We start from the raw sequence: 25,774 nt of genomic DNA on the forward strand, positions 1-25,774 counted from the left end.
TTCGGATTCGGAAAAAATCCCATGCAGTTTAAATCCTGCACATGATTCGTGCTAAATTCTGTTCATGTTTCGAGTCAAATCCTGCTCAGGGCACAAGTCGTAATCTGCTCAGGAATCGAGCCGAATCCAGCTCAGGATTCAAGATGAATCTTGCTCACGATTCGAGGCCAATCCTTTTCAAAATTCGGAGAAAAATCTGAGCAGAATTCGAGCCAAATTCTGTTGAGGTTTCGAGCTGAAACTTGCTCAGGACTAGAACCGATTCCAGCTCAGGTTTCGGCTCGTATCCTTTTCAGTCAATTCCAGCTCAAATATGAAAGCGAATCCAGGATTTTACGCAAATTTGAGCATCCGAGCCGATAGTATGTATAGAATTGAAAATGAATCCTACTCAGAATTCGAAGCAAATCCTGATCAGGATCTGATTTTTTCTCAGCTCAGTCTTCAATTCAAGCCGAATCAGGCTCAGAATCCGAGGAGAGTCTTTTTCTAAATTCGAGGCCAATTCTACTCAGGATTCGAAGCAAATTTGGTTCAGTATTCAAAGCGCAGTCTGCTCAGTGCTCAGGAATCTAAGCGCATCCTGTTGTGCATTCGAGGCGAATACTTTTCATTTGGGACGAATCCTACACTACTAAAAGTCCACACATATTTATTGGCAAAAATCCATAGATTTTACTTATGATGTATATCAGCGCACACATAACCATTCTCCACGCGAACTACTTATAAAAATATATCCAAATAAATTTTATGTGTGGTCTCGAATTAGCAATTATTTAATTTATGTGTGGTTCTACATCGATTATATTAGGGTGGAGCTATTGCAAAAATCTATAACGGCCACACATATATCTTATATAGAAATTTTTGGCAGTGTATTCAGGATTTATGTCCGGCGAATGCTGTTCTGAACCTGAAGTATGGTTATTGTAGTTTGAACTTAATTTGTCTTGAATCCTGGACAGAATACGCCCAAAAATTTTGCACAGGATTTGCCTCGAATCCTGATTAGAATTCGATTTGAGGATCCTGAATAGAATTCGCTTCTAATGTTTAAATTAAATTCACTTCGAGTTTTGCATAGGATTCGCACCAATTCCTGAGTAGGAATAATTTTGAAGATCAGAGTTCGTTTCATAGGTATGCTGAACATGATTTACTTTGTATTTAAGTAGATTTAGCTTCAAATTCTGAAAAATTAAAAATAATTTGCCCCAAATGTTGTGGAGCATTTGCCTGAATTACTGAACAGGATTTACATTGAATTAATGAAAGGAACTTGTGGTTCTTCATCATCCGTGAATATCAAACACCATTTTCTTTTATTTACCTTGTTGATTCGCTAAACAAATCTCCCTTGATTTTTGTAATCAAATTCTTTTAAAATTCTTAACCAGATCTCTGAAGGAGCATACAAAAACTGACGTGACTAGAGTGCCCGACTATATGTTTGATCATATTATATCTGATTAGGCAATGTGAAAGCATTCGAATCTAATCATAGAACTATAATAATCATTTACTTTAAAGTCATACATTAACCATTCTATGCGCAATTCCAGGGCATGCAAGCCTATCTGACAAAAAGGAACCGCCAGCTGGCGGACAACTCTCTGGCTTCGGCCGGTTCTCACTACCGTTATCAAACCGCAGCAAGCGAACGCTACCAAATCTACGAAGAGACCCAAAATGATCGCATTCGGTTGGAGAATCTGCAGAAGATTGCCAACGTGCGCACCAAGCGGCTGGATTCCATCGCCTTGCCGCGCCAATTCAGAAAGGTGGAAGTCGTTCCACGCGAGATGTTCCGCTTTACGCTGGACGATGCGATGATTAACCACAAGGATCCGGAGGGACTGACCCGTGAGTCGAAGACGGTCAAGCGAAGGGCGAAGCGTGAGGAAGGTCGAACGGGCAAGCGGATTGAGCCGGTTCCGCGAGAGGTTTTTCGGTTCGAAGCAAAGGATGCCATTACGAAGGCTCCGGAAACGGTTGCTAGCCAAGAAGTGAACGATCATCGCCGGAAGAAGCGATCGGCTGATCCCGGAGTTAACAAGGAAGGTAGAGAGACGGTATCGTTTGAGCTTCGGGACGCTAAAACGCCAGAAAGAGATGCTAAACTTTTCAGACAGCAAGTTAAGGAGGAGAATCCGAACTTGAGGATGCCTTTCATGACTTCGGACACGTTCAAGAGAGGATCAGTTTACGATGAAGTCGTTGAGCGACCGGACCATAAGAAACGGGAGACAAAGAATGATAATAGAGATGTTTCAAAGGATGGCCTAGATTTGAGCATCGAAGAGAGCAGGCGAGTTAAGGTGATGCGAGGTAACAAGAAAAAGATGACGAATTACGAAGATCTACCTTTGGGTGTTCAAAAGGCGATCGATTTAGCAATAAAAGAAAATGAGCGAATGAATGTAAAGTCAGCTGAAGACCCAACTAAACCACCAAAGTACTATTTTGGTGATAAAAAGCCTAAAACAAAGAAACCTTTCAGCTCTACAACCGCTAAAGCAACTTTCCAACCCCCAAAGGAAGCTAAGTTTACTCCGAGCCCTCCAGTTGAAACTGGATTCGTTCCAAGCAAAGCAGTGAAAAGTGATTCCAGTGAAAATTTGAAACCAGAAAAGTCCAATCCTGCAACATGGTGGGCTGCGTCAAATTTGAATCGTCCGAAGAGATTGCATCAGAAGGCGTCTTATCCTCCACTTGTTATTAGTCCTCAATATGTTAACACCTACAAGCCCACTATGGAAACCTATAAGATGAAGGAACTTTCGCCAGGTTATGATCATTCTCATGAGAACAGCTACGATTACGAAGCTCCAAAGGAAGTAGTGGTTCAAGACAAACCAAAGATTCAATACGTAATTAAAGAAGTTCCCGTCCCCGTTCGTATCAAAGAACCTCGCACCAAGATCACTGTTAAGCCAACGATCTCGATCTCCTACGACAAAGAACCTTCTGGCCCGTCAGCCCCGCAGGAGACTGGTCAGCTTGAATATAACAATCCCTATGGACCTGTTGAACTCCGCTATGAACAACCGAAAGAGCCCTTCCAAAGTCTTAAGATTATCGTTCCGGATTCCAAAGAACAGTCGCAACCCTCCTACTACGAAGGAAATCACGTAGAGCAGTCTCATGCTCCGGAATCATCGCATTCAAGCGAAAACTACGAATCAACCGGAAGCAGCATCGCCGCACTTTCTGCCCTCATCGGCAAGCGACCAACTGTGCAACTGAAAGGTCTCAACGAACTACTCCATATGCCCGTTTCAATAAGCGGCGCACAACCTCTGCAAACGATGAAAACCAGAGTACGACCACAGGACAGCACGGCCCCGATCATGTTCCCTGTGGAATCTTCCACTCCGGCGCCAACTCTTCCAAAGAAGACTACTGGCTACCGCAGTGTCAAGATCGAAAACGGACCAAAGATTGTGTACGAGGATAGTCCTAACCCCAGCACTTTGTACCACACGGTGCAGATGAATCCTCAGCTGAAGGTTCCAATGACCAAGGACTACACCCCGATCAAGGAAGTCGTTTCGGACATTTCCGACTCCGACATCGTTGGTCCAACAATTACCGCTCCTACTCATGCTACGTACATCGTCGGATCGACGGCGGCAACTCCAACCGCCGAATCCTTCGGCTATGAGAGCGAGGCGAAGAGCCACGGATCGGATAGTTACCATCAAGTGCATGCGATCCGCAGTACACCAAAAACGATCGTTGAACCGATTAGCGTTCACTATGAGCCAAAAGAATATGACCATAAGCAACACTTGCATTATCAGCCCCAACAGCAATACGACAACTCGCCTGAGGCTCCTGAACACCATCACCACGACTATGAGGAACTGGGTCAACATGTTCGAGCCGAATACCACGGATACCACGAAAATACAGACCAACACGATGAAGACAATGAAGATCACGACGTAAGTATCGTTTGATTTCCTTGCGGTGAATTCCATTTAATCGTTATCATTTTAGGAAACGGAAGGATACGCCTTTGGCTACCGGGTTCGTGACTTCCACACCGGAAACGATTTCGGTCACATCCAGAACCGTGACAACGGAGTAACCCGCGGCGAGTACCACATTCTTCTGCCGGACGGCCGAGTTCAGAACGTGCGATACACGGCCGACGACAAGGGCTTCCACGCGGAAGTAAGCTACGAAAGCATTCCAACACCACACGAATCGGCGCCGTCGCCGTCGATAGTATTACCACCGTCTTCTGCGTCGTCGTCGCCGTCATCGTCATCATCGGCGTCCAGTCACTCGTAAATAAGTCCCCCTAATAAGAGGACCGGTGTAAATAGCAGCGAGAGCAAATACGGCGTGAGAGGATCGCGATCAAAACTGGGAGGCGTAATCGACTGCGCACTAAAGAGAGCTTAAGTACATCAGCGAATTGAAGGCGAGCGAGCTTCTGCCAGCCACCACAAGATGGATGTTGAACTATATCTAGAGAAAAGCTCTCGATCTTCATTCAGCTGCTTTGAAAGCGTTTCGTCGCGGAATCCGTTTTATTTCAGATCGATCAAGACTGACCTCACATTGTCGTTCGGCGCTCTTCAGTGTTGTCGAATTGATTGCATTGATTAAGTATTCTCATTCGATTCATATTGCTGTTAAACTTATCTCGTTACACACATCATACTCCGAATTCTTCAGTTTTCCGTTAGCCCGTAACTGTTATTTAATTGTATTATTTAATTATCTTTAAGTTCTAATTCTATTTCGAATGTCTGATTAACTGACGCACCAAAATGTTGATGTGATTTAGGGACTTGTGCAATCTTTTCATTATTTTATATTTCATTTCCCAGTAAGATCGAACGGACGAATACTCAATTCATCGAAGGAATTCATTGTAGTTTGTAAGCGTAGGCGAAGTGATGAATCGAAAAGTATTATTGATAAATTTACACTGTAAAAAATAGTGAGAGAAAATGAGCACCTTATAGTGTAAATGTTATCACCGTATAGATACTAAGCAATTTAAGCCAAAAAGGACGTTGTACCTTGTTCACGGGATGAAAAATCGAAAAAGTTACAATAAAATTGTTGATTGTTATTACTGTTGAAAAATCTTTTGTTTCTCTTTTTGCCTTTCTTGTTCACTAAGTGCACTTGAAGGCTTTGTGTTTACTCGAAAAACAATATTTTAATAGGAGACCCTGCCTGTGTGTATGTATATACGTACGTCAGCCTTAAATTGGTTTGAGAGAATGGATGGTGAGCGGAATGGTTTCTCAATTGCGATTCATGAAGCAATTTCAATGTTTCTTTTCTAAAACTGGTTATGAGTTTTATTCAACTTTGTTTTTACTCGACTTTGAGTCCTGCGTCGATGAAATATAATAATTTCCGGACGACATCCTGGAAGAACTTTCAGATGAAATCCGGGAGGAACTTCAGGACGAAGACCTTGAGGAACTTTCAGACGAAGTACTGGAGGAACTTCCGGACGACGTGTCCTGTGGAAACTTTCGAACGAATTCCTGGAGGAACTTCCGGACGACATCAGGGAAGAGCTTTCGAACGAAATCCAGGGGAAGCTTCCGGACAAAATCCTGAAGGAACTTCTGGCTAACACCCTGGAAGAGTTTCCGAACGAAATCCAGGGGACACGGTGCCCCGGTAGACCGTTATTATAAAATAAAAATGTCCATCAAAACCAAGTACAGGGCTCGATTCCTGTGGTAATTCTGCACCTCTGGACCAATTTTTAAAAAAAATCCCTAGGAGGAATCTCGAGAAATCTTGATTTGAAGTTTTTAGTTAAGAAATTTCAAAAGAATCCATATAAGAATCCAAAAATATCACCAAAAACCCTGATTAATCCACCTAGATAGATATCCTTCAATTCTTCTCGAACCTGCCAGTCGGAAGTAACCACCAGCTTTGCCGGGTTATTGTCCGGCATTCTTGAAATATGCCCTGCTCGTCGTACCCTTCCAGCTTTAGCTACCTTCTGGGTACTGGGTTCGCCGTAGAGCTGGGCGAGCTCTTGTTTCAAACTTCGCCGTCACACACCATTCTCTTGCACAACGCCAAAGACGGCCCTAAGCACGCGTTGTGGTTATTAGAACCATAAATATTTACAACTGACTTATCTTACCAAACTGACTTAAGAATGTTTTTGTATGGCTAACTTGCTCGAGTTTAGTATAAGTGTTGCTTTCAATGTTTAATAGAATGAAAATTAAAAATAATTTTAATTTAGTGTTTATGTTTATAATGGAGAGAAGTAAGACCAGAGTTCGTGCAGAATAATAGTAGTAAGAAGCTGTTATACTCGATCACATCACTTATTAACCGATCTTTGCTGCCAAATCTCGTCAAAGCTCTTATCAACGGACTAGAAAAAGCATGTTTGATATGTAAGCCAAAACCTATTCCGGTACCTCTACAGAACTCAGAAACATGATAATTCAAGATATGGTACTTTGACGTGAATGGAAGCTGCGGCTTTTTCCAGCTGCTAGCAAAGCCATAAATTGCTTCCTCAAAACCATGCTCGAGTTTCAAAGAGCTGTATCTTGCGTACACTTTTTTGAAATCATTCAGAAACTGCTGATTGAAATTATAATTAGAAAATTGATAATGTTTAAACAGCGTAATGCCGTAATCCGAAAGATCGGGATTTCAGTGAACTCTATGCAATTTGTTGATGCCTCATCTGTACTAGGTTCACCCATAAATTTACTCAACATGGCGCTTCTCGAGCAATTTTAAAATCGTATTAACAATTCTGAACTAGATGTGTAGTGACGGAGATAAGCAAAGGTTCATTTTGTTTCTTTATTAAAGTGTTTTTAAAAGTTCAAAAATTTAATATTTTATCTTCGTCGTAACCGGAAACCCAAAAGAACATGCACGAAGCTTGTATTTTTTCTTTCTCTTGTGCATTTTTCCTGATGTTTTCCTTGGTTCTCGAGATCTCATTCTATATGCCGGGCTCACTCTTTAAAATCGTAGCTTTTCCTTACCGCCATCTTTGGAGTCATTACCAGTCCGATGATCCTTTTGCGGGGAAATCTCAGAATATGATAAAGCTCCGTCAATTCAATTGTTACATCATCTGACGAAGATCCAACCTGTTATAAAATGCTAAAGAACTAAACAAACAAATATTTAAGCTGTTGGTTTTTTTTATCAATTTTTTCCATACTCCAATCTTTACTTCTGATGCTCGAATACATTTGTGAATCCAATGAAAAAAATACAAACTTTAATCTGAATGGCATTCAACAAAGAATCTGCAGCCTGCACGTGAATTCATGAATGGTTCTGAACGAGAGGTAGCATTCTTGAAGATAGACGGCTTCAAGCCATACAAAAAACATATCCAAGTCAGTTTGGTGAGTTTAATCAGTTGTAAAAATTTATAATTATTATTGCCTTTATAATAAATGCAAACTGATTGAAAACAACTTGGACCACTTTTTGGACGGCTTTGACGGTATTTTGTGGGGATATCATTGAATTAAATTGCAGATTCTTTTGAAATTCCAAAACTTCAAATCAAGATTTCTCGAGACTCCTCCTGGGTTTTTTTTTAAATTAGTCCAGAGGTGTAGAATTACCACAGGAATCGAGCCCTGTACTTGATTTTGATGGACATTTTTATTTTATAATAACGGTCTACCGGGGCACCGTGGGGGAAGCTTGTCATCTCCCCGCCCGATGAAGGGGGGAGGTCGCATGAGACGATGACAAAATAGGTGGGAAGAGGATGTGATGATACTGGTCCCATTGACCCACTTATTATTTATTTATTATTTTTTATTCAGACTAAGGCCGAAGTGGCCTGTGCGGTATATAAAAATCTTCTCCATTCGGCTCGGTCCATTGCTACACGTCGCCAATCACGCAGTCTACGGAGGGTCCGTAAGTCATCTTCCACCTGATCGATCCACCTTGTCCGCTGCGCACCTCGCTTTTTTGTGCCAGACGGATCGTTGTCGAGAATTATTTTCACCGGGTTACTATCCGACATTCTGGCTACGTAACCGGCCCACCGCAGTCGTCTGATTTTCGTGGTGTGAACGATGGATGGTTCTCCCAGCAGCTCATGCAACTCGTGGTTCATTCGCCTCTTCCACGTACCGTCCGCCATCTGCACCCCACCATAGATGGTACGCAGCACTTTCCTTTCCAAAACTCCAAATACGCGTTGGTCCTCCACGAGCATCGTCCAGGTTTCGTGTCCGTCTAATGAGCGTTTTGTAGATTGTCAGCTTGGTACGGCGGCGAACTCTATTCGATCGGAGCGTCTTGCGGAGTCCAAAGTACGTACGATTTCCAGCCACTATGCGTCTCCGAATTTCTCTGCTGGTATCATTTTCGGTAGTCACCAGTGAGCCCAATTACACAAATTCGTCTACCACCTCGATTTCGTCACCACCGATGCAAACTCGAGGTGGGTGGCTCACATTATCTTCTCTTGAACCTCTTCCTATCATGTACTTCGTCTTCGGCGTGTTGATGACTAGTCCGATCCGCTTGGCTTCCCTCTTCAGTCTGATGTAGGCTACCTCCATCTTCTCAAAGTTACGTGCCATAATAGCTATGTCGTCGGCGAAGCCAAATAGCTGGACGGACTTATTGAAAATTGTAACACTCGTGTTAATCCCTGCTTTTCGTATTACTCCTTCCAAAGCGATGTTGAATAGCAGACACGAAAGACCATCACCTTGCCGTAACCCTCTGCGGGTTCCGAAGGGACTCGAGCTCCAGAATGCCCCTGAAACTGGAACTACGCACATCACCCGATCCATCGTCGCTTTGATTAACCGTGTCAGTTTATCCGGAAATCCGTGTTTGTGCATTAGCTGCCATAGCTGGTTCCGATCGATTGTATCATATGCGGCATTGAAGTCGATGAACAGATGATGTGTGGTCACGTTGTATTTGCGGCATTTCTGCAGTACTTGTCGAATGGCGAACACCTGGTCTGTGGTGAAGCATTCGCCCATAAAACCCGCCTGGTACTGCCCCACGAACTCCCTTGCAATTGGTGCTAGTCAACGGCATAAAATTTGGGAGAGTACCTTGTAGGCGGTGTTCAACAAAGTGATTGCGCGGTAGTTGCTACAATCCAGCTTATCGCCCTTTTTGTAGATGGGAAAAACGACACCATCCATCCACTTCTGCGGCAAAACTTCCTCCTCCCAAATCTTGGTAATGACCCAGTCCGCTCTAGGCAGTGCCTCACCACCGTGTTCAAATAGCTCTCCTGGTAGTTGGTCAACCCCAGGAGCTTTGTTGTTCTTCTCCTGGATTCAGTAGTGCTGCCGCCACCTTTTGATCACCTCACGCTCGTTCATAAGAAGGTTCCCGTTTATGCCCTTACACATATCAGGCTGGCACGTGGCCCTTACGTGAACGGTTCAACTATCGTGTGTTATTAGCGCGATACAGTTGTTCCGTCTCGTCACGGTCTCGATCTTCCTGTTGGCGCTTTTTCCTCCGGAAAATCGTGTTTTGTCTGTTCCACGCCCGTTCATATCGTGCCTCGTTCGCCCTCGTGCGGTGTTGCAGCGATCTCGCCCATGCTGTATTCTTCTCTTCCACTAACTGCTCACATTCGGAGACGAGCCAGCCTCGGGCTGAACAACCTCGGGCTCGGGTGTCCTCGGGCTCACATTCGCCGTCATACCAGTCGTTTCGTTGATCCGGGAACACCGTACCTAGTGCAGCGATTACGATGTTACCCATGGCGGATCCGATATCTCTCCAGTCATCTTCAAGAGAAGCTGCTCTTCCGTTGGGAGTGCCACTTCCAGCTGCTGCGCGTAGTCTTGGGCTAGTCTACCGTCTTGTAGCCGCCCAATGTGAGGCCGCGGCGTTTTACTTCGATGCGTGTTGTACACCGTCGAGAGTTTTGAGCGCAGACATACTGCAACGAGGAAGTGGTCGGATACAATATTCGCACTGCGATAAGTGCAGACGTTCGTGATGTCGGAGAAGGATTTACCGTCGATTAGAACTTGGTAATTTCGGTTTTCCGTGTCTTGGTTATGTGATCTCCATGTGGCCTTGAGGATATTTTTGCGGGGAAAGAACGTGCTTCGGACTACCATTCCACGGGAGGCTGCGAAGTTTATGCATCGTTGGCCGTTGTCACTCGATACGGTGTGCAGACTATCCGGTCCGATGACCGATCTATACATTTCCTCCCTTCCAACCTGTGCGTTCATGTGTCACCGATGACGATTTTGACGTCCCGCAGTGGGCATTCATCGTATGTCTGCTCCAGCTGTGCGAAGAACGCTTCTTTCTCGTCGTCGGGTCTCCCTTCGTGTGGACAGTGCACGTTGAGGATGCTATAGTTAAAGGAACGGCCTTTAATCCTCAGCTTGCACGTCCTTGCGTTGATTGCCTGCCACCTAATCACGCGTAGGCGCATCTTTCCCAGCACTATGGAGCCGGTTCCCAGCTCGTTGGTGGTGCCACAGCTTTGGTAGAAGGTAGCCGCTCGATGCCCGCTTTTCCATAGTTTCTGTCCTGTCCAGCAAATCTCCTGCAGCGCCACGACGTCGAAGTTGCGGGGATGTAGTTCGTCGTAGATCATCTTGTCGCAACCTGCGAAACCTAGTGACTTCCATGTTCCATGTTCCAAGCTTCCAATCGTGATCCTTCATTCCTCGCATAGGTCTTTGCCGATTATATTGAGTCGTATTATTTCTTATATTGTTCGTAATTATTGGTTTTCCAGGTGGCTTATTGGGCCTGCGCAAACCTCCTGTCTCGTTGGAGGGCCGTCGTGTCTGGGCTGTTTAGCGTCCCACCTAACACCAGGACTTGGGCTTGCGCGCTTTGAGCGGCCCACGGTCGCTTTGGTGGGGCTTACTTGCGGATTCATGCAGCTTTTTAAGAATTTAACATGGCCCACTGTCAAACCCCACCACATCCAAGGGAAGCCCCACAACTCGCAGATGACCTGGAGAGGGATGGTCAAGCCCTTGGACATAGTCCCTGCTGCCCGTAATGTAATGGATTTCATTCGTTATTCTTCATTATTAGCCGGATTTTAAAGGGTGCCCACAATTGAACCACAAAATGCCACATTTGCGAAAATGTCAATAAAATGTTTCAAATCGAAGAAAACAAACCAACTAGTAGTCAGATTGTATGTCTAGGTTTTGGGGGGTCCCGTGGCTTAATCGGCTACACGTCCGCTTTATAAGCGGATGGTCATGGGTTCGATTCCCAGCCCCCCATCAACCTCTCGTCAATCGCCAGAAGTGCAGCAGCAGTACGATGTAATGGGGATCGCGTCTGACCAACACAGCTACCTGACGGCGACTGACAAACTGACCCTCTTTTCGGAGACATATCTCCAAAGGACTCGATACATGGCAAACGGAACAAATCATTGACATGGACTCACGATATGGACGAACGAACGAATGATAGAAGTATAGACAATAGGTATCTAAAAATAGATTCTGTGTGGATTCTAAGAGACGAGAATACCACAGTAGATCTCAGCACAGTAGTGGTCGGCGAACATATAGTGCCTACTAAATACATAAAGGAATAAAAAAAATTTCTAGGTTCCCATTGGTGTAAAAGTGTAGACATAATATCAACTTGAACCAAAATCATGGACAAAATTTAAAAAGGGGACCCACAACCGAAGCTCCTCCCCTATATATTCGATATTCTGAGTATTGATTTCAAAACTTATATTCATACATATGTATGTAAAACACCATAAAACGCATCTATTTCGTTCTCACAAAGAACACGTCAAACCAGCCAAACCACAAATTGAGGTTAGCTCAAGAAACACATTTATTGTATGATATCATTTCATTACATTTCGCTTCCTGTTCTCAACTACAAAAACGGGTGTTATGTTAGTGTCAATATCAGGAACAAGTAATTCGAACTGGCGAGTCGCATGCTGATGGCTGCAATTCAACCAACTGTACCGTAATTCAGGGATACATTTTTGAACGAGGTGAAATTGATCACTGTAGTGTTGAACAACTGTATTCGCCAGCCCTAATAATTTCGCCTGCATGCTATCCTAAATATAAAACATAGCAACAGGCCAACAACCTCTCCAAAATTATTGCTGTACTGGAGTGGTGGACTTTCTCCAATTATCCTACCAATAGCTACTAACCTTAGTCTTGTGAACTTCTTGTTGAAGAAATTACATGACTCAATGCAATCGAAACATTGAATGTCTTCAGCGCACGTATCACATGCCTCCTATTCAAGTTCAATATCAACTCCCACATTAATATGCCCCGACGAGATCAAACTGTCAGCTGCCAGCTGTATTCTTTTGAAAAATGGCTCTAATAGTCTCACATAAAGTTATCCATAAATCAAAATACACAGTCGTCGAGCTTGGTCAAACCTTTGCGGAAGAATCTCCATTGCAGCGCCGCCGCCGCCGCTCGGTCGATCGATATGGGAGCCTTCCTGTCAAGTCTGAATGCGAAGAACATTTCGCCCGGGGCTTCAAACTCGATCGACCACACGCCGGCTGACGCGACTACATTGCAGGCTTTCAGCCCACCACCGCCGACCGACCGACCGACTCAAGGGGAAGACAGTTCGACTCGTTAACCTCATCAACTGCTCATCGCTAACCGGCGCATTGTCGTCGTCGTCGTCGTCGTCATCGCATGGTCCATAGTTTGCTGCAGGCCCTTATCGGAAGAGGATCTTCCACTTTAGATCAGCCCGATCAGCCAGAGTCAGGTACTTTGCGGTTCGTTCATGACGAGGGTCACTTGGCAATAAAAGATCGAAGTGTCTTGTTTTTGCGATCGAATCGGGTGCAGATCAGTTCCTGGTGTGATGCTCTCCAGCTGAGGATCAATAAGTGTGCCTCTCGTGAGCACAAACAAAAACACTCTTCACGTTTCCGCGCTGCAGCGGGAGATAGATGAGACGAATGCAATTAGTTCAACTGTTAATTAGCAGCTTTGGAGGGGTAGTTATAATTGTCTTTTGCTGATGTTATTATTCTGTTACGTCTTCTTCCACGGTTCTATGTTTCCAATGTAGATTGAATTGAGTTTCAAATTAGTATCCTTATTAGCATGTCCACAGTTATTGATTAAAGCAGAGCTCGCTGGAAAAAAGTTACGAAAAAGGGCCTGTCATTGTATGAATATGTATCTTGTGTCGCAAGGATAAGAGATGCACTATTCCAATCCCACCCATGCACGCCAATTTGTTAAAATGTCGATTTTTTTTTCAAAAATGATGCGAAATGCAATGTATTCTTGGTAACATCGGGTGCATACCATTCAGATATGCCCTAATTTTTTGATCTAGAATAATTATTATATTTGAGTTCTGTTTAATTCAAATGACCCGTTGTTGGTGATGTTTGATCTGATCAAGCGATCGAGTAGTAGTCAATTGACTCGCATAATACATCGTCCGTTGTTTATGATTGCATTGTTGAAAATCGATCAATATTCACTCCACCTTTATTTCTTCTTCTTTTCTACCTCCATTTATCCAAACCAAAAACCAAACGGTGTGGAAATGAGCCCTTGCTGGTCCCATTCTCGACAATGATTTCCTCATCAGTTGTAAAATATTTCCCAACCCGATCGTCATCGTTCCACGTTTGTGACAGATTTTCCCAGCAGCAATGTTACCATGTCGGACCACAGAACAAAAATAACCGATTTATGTATAATTGTTATGTTCATGGCATCCCTTCCACAGGAGATGAAACTCGCAAATCCATTTCAATAAAATGTTAGAATAATCTCGAGCATAAATCAATTCAATACTGCCGAAGCAATTGCAGACACGAAAGACGACAAACGTTCGCGAAATATTCCTTCAGGGCGTTTTGGCGGCCAGCCCGTAGACGACAGACACAACCAGATGACGGCCCAAGAGTGAACTATGAACGAATTTACTTCTCATTGAGTGCAATGTTTAAGGGGAGTTGCACCAACAACTTATTAAACATTGATTGCTGTTTTCGTGACAAGGAGGGATTGGTGTCCTGAAGATAGAACTTAGAAGCCGACAGATGAAGAACCAACCTATTCTCCTTATTTTATTACAATGCCGATCATGAGTGCATCAACTAAACATTTGAAACTAGATTCCTTCCGTTCGTCAAATGTCGCTCATTGATGAGTACCCGGCCCAAAAGTTTGCTCAATCAATAATATGAAGGGTTGGTGGGATACGCTAACAAGTGTTGACAGAACGGAATGTATGATTTGAAATTCGTGATTCCTTGAAGGGATGAGGAAGGGTGTAGAAGCAGCATGAACAAGAAGAACAAGATTCCATTCTCTGTCGGCATTGCGGAACTGATATTGCCTAACACGGCGGGTGGTCTTAGCCATGGAACGGATCGTGTGGGTGATATGATGCTGATGATTCTGATTGGTAATCACAGATTCTTACATAGTGCAATTCATGGATGAATTTAAATTCAAGTACTTATCATATGCCTTAAGTATCTCAAGTTTATTAAAATTGTTTAATAGTGCAAATTAGAACCTTTACGATAAAAGCAAAAAGTACATATGAGAAAGATAAAAAGATCTTCAATTATTCCAAAACTGCCCCCACTTGCATGTCAGTCCCATGCCGTTTTTTTCGCATACTGAAATAACAGCCTTTCAAGTTCCAATTCCTATCTTCCATCTAAAACTTCTAAAAAAAGGCTGGGGCAGGCGTAGGCACCGCGTCGGCAAGTCCCTCTGTGTGTTGGCGAACAGACCCTATCGCAGAGAGGTCAATTCGGGGTGCAAGCGGCATCATCATTCTTGATACCAGTCGTGCAAAGGGGAGCAGGCGCGAAGTCGACCCTTCCCACCTTCCGAGGACATAGGGCGTGGTAAGGCCACCTGGAAAGCCGGCAATGCGCTGGCACGATACCATGGTGTTCTTCTAAAAAAGCGAGTCACGATGTTCGGTGCTGCAAGGACACGCAGCTAACCTCGAGGGTGCGTTGTGCACTGGTCCCCCTTTGAAGCATTACTTTCTGGTTGTACCGAAGGGACGATGGGCTTGACGGCAATGAAAACGGTTTAGCGGGTCGGGGATGTAGTCCTGCCTCCCAGGATGTCTGTTGTGCAGATTGTGCATTTCTTAGGAAGAAAAAAAAAACACTCATACCTACAACGAAGTTGGCGAATAGAGCAGCAGCAGACAACCTTTACGGATAGCGGATGATGAGTACTCCGCCGCGGAAGTCGTGAATATATATGTAGATAATAAACGCCAGCGTCAGCTGCCTCGCGTAGTCTCAGAACGTGACGAAACGGACGGTTTCGGAGGAGCTCCCGCTTTCGGGGAACTTCTCGTCGGAGTAGGTTAGATCCGCCGTCGGGGACTATCCGAGTCGTTCGCGATCGCGACCGGAGCGGGAGTTTAACGGCTCAACGAATAAGGTGAGAGCTGAATGGCTCAAGGCAATCGAAACTCGGTTATCGGAGTAGGCTAGGCCCACCGCCGGGGGCCAGCTGAGGAAGTTATCTCCACCCGGAATCCTTGAATTTTACTCGGCACTCGTCCGGTCACTCGTCGGTAACGGGTGCTTCCGACGTCGGGGAACTCCCCGTCGGAGTAGGATTGATCCACCACCGGAGACTATCCGAGTGGTTCGCGACCATGGCGTGAGCTATATGGCTCATCGGTTAAGCAAGAAGCTAAAAGGCGCAGGGCATGGGAAATCGGTTAATCGGAGTAGGCTAAGTCCACCGCCGGGGACCAGATGAGTAGATCGTGGCAAGCGACTGCACCGGCTTCGGGTCGTCGGTGCACCACTGAACCGGAAGCAGAATCTGTGGTCTGACCTCGGTACTCGTCCGGTCACCGGACTTGAGTGGATCTATGAACATGCTAACCCGGTGAAAGAAAAGTGTTGGTAATGTAACAGCCTTCCACGGATGCGTGTCGTCGGTATCGGTGGAGCTTCCGCCGCCGGGGGACTCCCCGTCGGAGTAGGATAGATCCGCCGCCGGGGACTATCTAAGTTGCTTGCGAGTACGTTGAGAGCTAAATGGCTCTAAAAAGAAAAAGAAAATAGATGTGGTGCTGAATGGCACAAGGTAAAAATAAAGGGCTCAACGCTTTTGTGTGCTTGCTGGCACCAACAAGGGAGCCATAGGGCTCAAACGTAGAACAAAACATCGAAGAGAGGCACTGTGAAAGGTGTCGTTTTGGGAGGAGTACTTTCAGTACTGCTTCCCCCGACAGAAGTAATACTGTAAGGTAGTCCCGGGGAGGAGGGCAGGGCATTAGAAGAGAGGGTAACCCTGTATTGGAAAAAATAAGAAAAAATATACCTGACGGCATAGCCAATTCATTGAAAAAAATATTATAGATATATATTGCGCTATTTACACTTTATAAGAGTTCTGCGAGATTTTTTTTCTCACAGTCATCTTTTTCACACACTCAATACACTCAAAAAAGTTTGATTTTCCGTGTATAATATTTGAGTGTGAGTGCTCAATCTGAAAACAAATAGACGTCAAATCATGGCGCGATTCGATTTAGTGCACACGCTTACATGTGACTAACGAGTAATGGGTTATAATTGGGTAAATTTCAGTAACAAAAATCAATCAACTCGAAATGAGAGTGAGTGTGAGAAAAAGAAGCGGGCAAATCACAATCTACACATAACTCTTCAAATTGGTGAAATCGGCAATACAATATAGCATATGTAATGAAAAATAAAATGAAATATATTCATATGATGAGTATAAAATAACAGTATTAAATATTTAGGATATAATGTATTTAAAAGCTTTGCGAGGCGATCAGGATAATACATTGCCGTTGTTCAAACAAATTCGTGATTAATACTGTAACCGTTGGTTTTAACTTGTAGCAGATTGGCTCCTCCACAAGCATCCCAATGTCTCGCCCCCCACACCAGTGAGCTCCTAACGCCCTGTCCGTCTATAATTAAGGCAATAGGACAGCCTTACTGGTGGCGATCCCAGCTGTCCGAAGCAAAAAGATTCAATGCCATTCCTGTAATTTATTTAGCACCCGTTATATAAGCTCCCTCACACTTTTCCCTTCGTGGTTGAGATAGGACTCCCACCCGTTACTAACGGGAGTTGACCTAACTGTCGTTACCGTTTTGGAGTTGTTGGAAACTTTTGAGAAGAGCGAAGCTGTCAAACTTCGACTGTTCTCAAAAGGCCGAAGAAACAGCAAAAAGGGTGTTAAATCAAGGCGACGGATTGCGATCTGTCTCTTCCCTCTTGACTACCACAGAGAGTAGTAGTGCGCGACGGTTAGTTAATTTAATTTTCAAAGTGAAGTTGAAGTATATTCAGTTAGACCCTAAATAAGAAAGATTATTTGTTATACACGGAAACAAAAAACTACCCAAAAGTAAGTTCATTTGACTCATCTTCAATCTTCCGTGGGAGAAGGCAAATTTGAGTAAAAGCTAATTAACTTATTTTTGGGTAAATGCTTCGAATGGTCCAAAAGGTATTTTCATGCGACCAAGAAAAACTCAGTAGTGAGTAAAATGAACCTAGCCAAGCAGAATGAGTATCCACGATACTAGGGATCCTATAATGAGAGATATGCAAATACTTTTTCAGACGATTTAGCAACGCTGTTACTTTTGTTAGAAAACGCTTCCAGCACTTGCCGCAGCGCAAAGTGTTGAAGCTTGTATATGACTTTGCATTTGATAACAATCTGGATTATGTTTGTCTGTCCACTAACAGTGTTTAAATAAGCATTATCACTAGAATAAAAGTGGAATACAAATAGGCAAAACACGATACATAAACTAGATTACTTCTACTCGCGAAAGTAAAAAAAATGTTTATTTGAAAAAACTTTTCTTAAAATCTATCTCAATACCTCTCAACCTCGTCTCAATCTGCAACAACAACAACGTTCATTTGGCTCACGTTTTGACAGTTCTCAATGCTCGATTGGCTTACAATGGCCGCTTTCGCATATCTCTCATTATAGGATCCCTACACGATACCACATAAACAAGGGTTGTCAAAATGTCGTGGATGAGGGAAGGGGAATGTCCAAAAGTACAGTGAGTACGAACGTAAAGCTGGAGAGCGAAGGTAAAACTGTAATATACATGATTAAGATTAAATAAAAACACTAGGAGCCGTACACTTATTACGTAAGGGATTTTCAAAACCCTCTCCCCCCTCACCCTGGAAGACTTTTTTCATACAAATTATTATTTATTTGCGTAAGAAAACGACATATCCTATAAGTGCTTACGTAATATGTGTACATCCCCTGTCCAATTGCATTTACTTTTTATTTTATTTTATTATTATCACTAGTTCAATTTCAAGGTACATTGGAGATGTATATGTAAAAAAACTATATCTTAATCCACCGCAATGTTTTTGGAGAACTCTCGGTATTTCGCTGACAACATATTAACTGATGCCTCCTTCCGGCATCAAGTTTTTTTAGCCGTTCCATTCTTGAAGAGGTGATAGGCTCACTAGGGAAGGACAGGCAACGGTGGGCAGAGCAATATGACGTCAACAGCAACTAAAATGCATAACAATTCGATTTTCAAAAAATTCTTTCAGTATATTGTATAAATAATTACTTACCAATTTATCTGGCGGTACAACGGCAAAAGCGAAGCTGGTGGGGATTTACTTGGGCGATCGGCAACAGGGAAAACCAGAGTCTATTATATATAGAGTTGCGCAATGTGTGCTGCTAGGGCAAATCTACCTATTGAACTCTCAAACCGTCTACCTATCGAGCAAAGTAAACAAATGCTTGTTTGTGAGGCGGAAGTATTGTTATCGCCTAATGATTATTATGGCGAATTAAAACGCATGAATTGAAATGTATTAGATTTGCTCTAGAAACAGCTTCAAAAAACATCAATACATTCCCCAATAAAGTAGCAACAAGAAACTCACGTGTTTGCACTCTGTGGGTGACTAGGTTATCGAATTGAAAAGCTTTAGAAGTGAACGGTCCCGTGAAGTCATTAGAAGGGTTGAACAAAAGTGAAAGTTGGCAACAGAATAACAAGAGCATCATTCAGAATTCCTCTTTGCGTAACTCTATATAATAGACTCTGGGAAAAACAACTTCCAACGGGTTTAATGCGAATCGGGGAGCGGACCGCACTGGACGGAATGTTCGTGGACATTGGTCGGAATCTTCACATCTGGTTACACAAATGCAGTTTGTCGCAGGTCATCAAAACAAAAAACGACCAGAAGTCACAGTCCGATTACACTCGGTGACACTGGCTGTAATCTTCTCAGTTTACGCCGTAATATGTAAGGTGCAATGAATGCAGAGCTGATCAATTTGCCGCAATATTTACGGGGCCCTGGCCTCGACACTGGCAGGAATCAGGATAATTGGCTGGATAGATCTTGTAATTGGCCGTAATTTGCAACATGCAAGAACCGCTGGAATAGGTTAAAACTTTCACGGAGCAAAGGTTCAAGTTGATTGAAATTTACACAGTACGCAGGCCGGAATCCACTCGAGGACATTGGCCGGAACCTTCACGGGTTGAAGAAATACACGGGGACACGTATACCGTCTAGCGAGTAAAATAAAAACTGGAAAAAACTTAGCAAAAATCGCTCATCAAACACTCCCGACGACGTGAAAGGAACAAAGACGAATGACGAATGATGACAGTTTGCTTGCGCGCACTGGTGAAATTTTTCATCCAATATTAAGTTGTTTTTACCCAATGCCAACTTTGATGCCCAAAGTTAACGGTGAGTAGTTTGGACTTGGAATCTTTGTTATTCACAAGCATTGAGTCTAATGGAAACTGAATTTATAAATGATGATATCGAAAATTTAAAAACGGTATAACATTGGGAAAAACACAAGTGAACAATGTTAAAAAATCCCAACGCAATTCAACTTTCCTAAGTGTTTTTCTACCCAACGTTTGGGTAATATCCTCTGTACTCAACCGGTAAGTTAAAATGATGTATTCGAGCACTTGTATATTTACTCAATAAGGTACTATAAAGGAAATACCTAAATTTACGTTTTAAAAACCCAAAAAATAAGTACTTTCATTTTTCCGTGTAGACCAAATGCCCGGGGTTATCAAAAACGCAAGTCACCGCCGGTGAAATTGCAATCTGAAGAAAAGGTATGTGCATTGTTCTGTTTAATTGTTTAAGATTATCAATGGTGGAGTATAGGGACATAATAGAGAGAGACAATGGTGTACTAATCTATATGGAACAGGTCCGTGCTAACTCCGGACCTTTTCTTTTTCTTGTGGCCTCGGGTACAACGCCCAGAGGACCGCTTCTCGTTCTCAGCAGCTTCAACGACGACCGGCGGCTAGGAAGAAATCGCCTACGAGACTCGACGGACGACCTGAATTGTAAATCACCCGACGGAAAACCACGTGGACTGGTACGAAGCGATTACCCAAGTCGAATACAGTCGTCGATTGGTCCGTCGAGCGTGACAGAACGCCATTCAGCAAGTGGAACACGCTTCGAAACTCTCGCGCGGAACGAAAAACGTCGCCATTCCAGCCAGCATACCGCTTCCAAGGTATTCGATCGATCCGTGCAAGGTTATAACATCGTTGACCAAAACCACCGCAGTCGCCGAACGTGATAGAACGCCAGTTGAACACGCTTCGAATCTCGCTGGGAGCGAAAAGCGTCGTCGTCGTCCGCAGCCAGCCAGTCCAGTCAGCGTCCGAGGTATTCAATCGGTCCGGGAACGACCGTAACATCGTCGACCAAACCCCTGCATTCCCGGAACGTGACCTGAAGCCATCCAGCCAGTCGAAAACGGTTCGAAAAGCTCGCTCGGAGTGTAATGCTACGTACACACCAGTCAAGCAGTTCGACGAACATTGACTCCACCCCCAAGAAAACGCTTCGGTTGCTGCTTTGTTGGAACGTGTGTGAAGTTGTTCGAACAACCATTTGACAGTTGGCGGCTCGGTTGGGAAAAATTAAAACGGTTTGATTTTGGTTTGAGTTGTCGGGGGTGGAGTCAAGGTTCGCCGAACATGTTTGAGCATTTGTAGTGAAGTTGCACAAACCCCCATATATTTTTTGATGGTTGGTGCTCGAGTTGGTGCTTCGGTCGTTCGTGTGTGATATTGTTGGTCGAATAAATTGATTGTTCGTGTCGGTGTTGATAAAAATTGATGAATGTTTGAATAAACGGGAGGTGGAGTCAATGTTGGTCGAACTGCTTGACCGTGTGTACGTTCCATAAAGCGTCATCGTAAGATTGTACATTCAATCAGCCTAAGCAAAGCAAATGTGGAATAGGGTTCTAACATTGATTGTCTGATACCAAATATATTATATTAACAATATGGTTCACTTCGAGCTTTTCCATACAACGAAATGGCGAACCATTTGCCGGTGATAACAACATCATCTAGCGAGCGAAGAGGAATCTAATGTGTTTTCTTCTTGTTTATTCTAGTAAATCGTCCTGCTAATGAATCGCCTACTTTGAGCGTGCTTACAGCGGCACGCTAGGAGTTAACTTTCCGAAATCAGTATGGCGAAAGGCATCTAAGGTTCGATTTCTCAAAATTAAGCACTTTCATCGAAAAATATTTGGTAGGCGTAATAGCAGACACCTTCCTACATAACCGGTACCAAATAGTTTCTCATGAAAAGTTTCTATTTTCGAGAAAACCCGCGTTAGATGCCTTTCACCATACAAATTTCTGGCGGTTAACTCTTGCTGGCTGTTTTGCGCATATACTATAGCGCCTAGATGTGACAGCGGCGAGTAGAAAATCAGCCACTGCTAATAATTCATTTACAGTGACCACAGTGACAGTCATACTGTTGAAAAGTTTTCATACGACAGTGCAGGGATGTCCATACTTTTCTGAATAAATCGATCATCAACAGATCAATTTTTTTATTGTACACGTATTTCGATTATATAAATATTAATAATAATATTGCGCTTTTTGCACTTTATAAGAGTTCTGCGAGATTTTTTTTCTCACAGTCATCTTTTTCTCACACTCAATACACTCAAAAAAGTTTGATTTTCCGTGTATAATATTTGTGTGTGAGTGCTCAATCATGATAGACGTCAAATCATGGCGGGAATCGATTTAGTGTACACGCTTACATGCGACTGACGAGTAATGGGTTATAATTGGGTAAATCTCAGTAACAAAAATCGATCAACCCGAAATGAGAGTGAGTGTGAGAAAAAGAAGCGGGCAAATCACAATCTACACATAACTCTTCAAATTGGTGAAATCGGCAATAGATAATTGTGATCCGAAATGCTTGCGGCGCGTTAGAAAATATTGATTCAATTTCTTTCGGGTCGAAAATAATTGAAGGCATTAGTTAGTTTTTCGCAAGATTTTTTTTATCCACAGTTGCCAGCATCCAGGTGCTAGCATATATGCGCGGAAAGCAACGTTTAGTACCTAAACCACCAGAAATTTGCATGGCGAAAGCATCACACGCGGGAGCTCTCAACAGTTCGTACTTTTCTTGAAAAAAGTATTTAATGTTAGTTAAACAGGAAGGTATTCGCAACTTCACCTACCAAATATCTTTCGATAAACTTGTTTGATTTTAATAATATAATTAATATGGTTTATCGTAATATTTATTCCAGAACAAATCTCGCTTAACTTTTCAAAAGGACCTAAGGGAACGTCCACAAATTACGTAACGCTTAGAGGGGGAAGGGGGGGTTGAGTAAAGTGTGACAATCCATACAAAATTTTTAGAAGCTTCATACAAAAAGTGTGACATAGGGGGGAGGGGGGGTTGAAAAAGTCCAATTTTGGCGTTACGTAATTAATGGATCTTCCCTAAGTAACATTTTTTTCATGAATTAATTTGAATAGCGCAATCAATAGCTTTTATGTTTTTCTTATTTTTCTTATTCAAATTAATTCATGATAAAAATGTTACTTAGGTCCTTTTGAAAAGTTAAGCGAGAAATATTTCTAGTGCCTTGCATCAATATTCTTCTAAAGTTAGAAATTCATTTTTATATCTATGAGTTTGTATAACAGAGGTAATAAACTATAGAGGACGATTGTCGCTGCGGTTCCCTTTGTTATCGTTCCCAAACATGTTGGGTACCTATCTGTCAAAACGTACTGATTTATCCTTCGTTGACATTTAGTGTCCTACACACTTAAAAAGTTTCTTGTAATTTTATGTTGAATAACATGCACATAAAAGGAGCGGCTTCTATGTCATAAAATTACGTCTGGTTTTAAAATTACATGTCTAACAGAAACCAAAAAAAATACACGCCATGACGTAAAAGCCAGCTTCTGGCTGTTACATCATGGCGTGCGATTATTTTCTTGATTTTGTTGCAATGCACTAAGGTCCAGGATACAGAATTACGCGGAAAGATGCATTTTACGCCCCAACTATATTTTTTAGGAAAAAAAGTTGTTCTACTTTGTTCGGAATAGTAAGGCCATCATTATGATGCAATCAAATAGGGTGGCCCTTTATATGAAAAAATTAGAATTTTTTTTTTATTTATCGGAATATTGACATAATATGTCCTACAAAGTTGTAGCGCAGCTTATTCCAATCAACTTTTTCTGAAAAAACTTGTTCTATAGCTCTTAGGTTGGCTGATTTAGAGCAATTTTACCTAATTGGATTAGGGTGTACCTAACAAAAACAGTATTTTTGATCTACTTTTTTTGTTTTAGATTTCGTCTTCAGGTGACTTTTAGAGCTCAAAAAAATGCAACTTTTTATGGGTAAATATGCTCAATATCTTTTACCGATCAAAAGTTATAATCGTTTTTTTGTCAAAATTACATTTTTTTCATAAGTTTATATCTCCGGTTAGGGCAGACCAAAAAAATTTGTTTACACGGTATTCGAAAAAGAAATTCATATTCCTTATTATGTCAAAAAAATTGAGATATGTTATTTTTTTTATCTCAAGTTTTACCAATTTTACTAAAAACATGTTTTTTCAAATAAATTAATATAACTCGATAATGGAAGAAGATACTGACGATTTTATTATAGCAAAACACGCATTTTGGAAAGCCCCAGCTTCAGCTTCAGAAGGTGACATTTGTGAGAAATGAAAAATAAAAAATCTACAGCTTTAACACTTTTTATAAGTTTTATCATTATCATCATTATCATTGCAAAATTTATGAGAAAAGATGCATTTTCGGCCTAAAGCATACCTTTAAGAAAAAAAATTTGTTCTACAAAGTTGTTCTGGATACTCGGGCCCTTATTATAGAGTTACCGAAAAATAGAGTGGGCCATTTTATAAAAATGGGCCCGCCTGGGAAGCAGTGTTACGATAGACGGGGATACCTTCGAGGTGGTCAAGGAATTCGTCTACCTCGGATCCTTGCTAACGGCTGACAACAACGTTAGTCGTGAAATACGAAGGCGCATCATCTGTGGAAGTCGGGCCTACTATGGGCTCCAGAAGAAACTGCGGTCGAAAAGATTCGCCACCGCACCAAATGTGTCATGTACAAGACGTTAATAAGACCGGTTGTCCTCTACGGACATGAAACATGGACAATGCTCGAGGAGGACTTGCAAGCACTCGGAGTATTCGAGAGACGGGTGCTTAGGACCATCTTTGGCGGTGTGCAAGAAGACGGTGTGTGGCGGCGAAGAATGAACCATGAGTTCGCCCAACTCTACGGCGAACCCAGTATCCAGAAGGTAGCTAAAGCCGGAAGGGTACGATGGGCAGGACATGTTGCAAGAATGCCGGACAGCAACCCTGCAAAGATGGTGTTCGCTTCCGATCCGGCAGGTACGAGACGGCGTGGAGCGCAGCGAGCGAGATGGGCAGACCAGGTGCAGAACGACTTGGCGAGCGTGGGGCGTATCCGAGGATGGAGAGATGCGGCCTCGAACCGTGCATTGTGGCGTCAAATTGTTGATTCAGTGTTATCTGTTTAGATGTTAACTAAATAAAAATTTTTATAAAAATGTGAAATTTTTATTTTTTTTTATTTTGCGGAATATTGACACAAAGTTGTAGCGGCGCTTTTTCCAATCAACTTTGCTATATAAACTTTTTATGTAGCTCTTAAGCTCACTTGTTTAGAGTAATTTTACTTACCAGAATTAGGGTGTCCCCCAAAAAACAATATTTATAATCTGCTCATTTCATTTTTTATTTTTCACGGATGTCACCTTCTGAAGACTTTTGGGGCTTTCCAAAACGCGTTTTTTGCTATAAGAATATCGTCTGTATCTTCTTCCATTGTCGAGTAATATAAATTTATTTAAAAAAAACATGATTTTAGTATAATTAGTAAAACATGAGATAAAAAATAACTTATCCCCAATTTTTTGACATAATGAAGAATAATTATTTCTCTTTCAAATGCCGTGTAAACATATTTTTTTGGTCTGCCCTAACCGGAGATATCAACTTATGAAAAAAATGTAGTTTTGACAGAAAAACGATTATAACTTTTGATCGGAAAAAGATATTGAGCATATTTACCCATCAAAAGTTGCATTTTTTTGAGCTCTAAAAGTCACCTGAAGACGACTTTTTCGAGAAATCCAAACCAAAAAAATCAGAAAGGTAATGTACAAGACACAACCGCTCAACGTAAACTACGTAAGGCAGTTTTGTTCATTGAGGATTGTAGTGCCATCATACATGAATATTTTTAGGAAATTCATTTGATTACTTATGTCACTGGTTTCGAACAAAACTAGCATATCTTAAGATATGAAAATTGTTGGATACGACAATTGTTTAAATTTACTATGAAAACCCA

At 42.5% G+C, this 25,774-nt stretch overlaps 1 protein-coding gene across 1 annotated transcript in view; it reads left to right on the forward strand.

The window, feature by feature from the left end:
* Positions 1-5,103, forward strand: part of LOC134225864 (uncharacterized) — a 56,634-nt gene extending 51,531 nt beyond the window's left edge. The window contains exons 3-4 of the mRNA XM_062706279.1: positions 1,566-3,950; positions 4,006-5,103. Of these exons, the coding sequence (XP_062562263.1) occupies positions 1,566-3,950; positions 4,006-4,302 (2,682 nt within the window). The 3' untranslated portion in view covers positions 4,303-5,103. The remainder of the gene's footprint in view (positions 1-1,565; positions 3,951-4,005) is intronic.
* Positions 5,104-25,774: the final 20,671 nt, after the last annotated feature.

Source organism: Armigeres subalbatus, chromosome 3, assembly GCF_024139115.2.
Source record: "Armigeres subalbatus isolate Guangzhou_Male chromosome 3, GZ_Asu_2, whole genome shotgun sequence".
Taxonomy (NCBI): Eukaryota; Metazoa; Arthropoda; class Insecta; order Diptera; family Culicidae; genus Armigeres; species Armigeres subalbatus.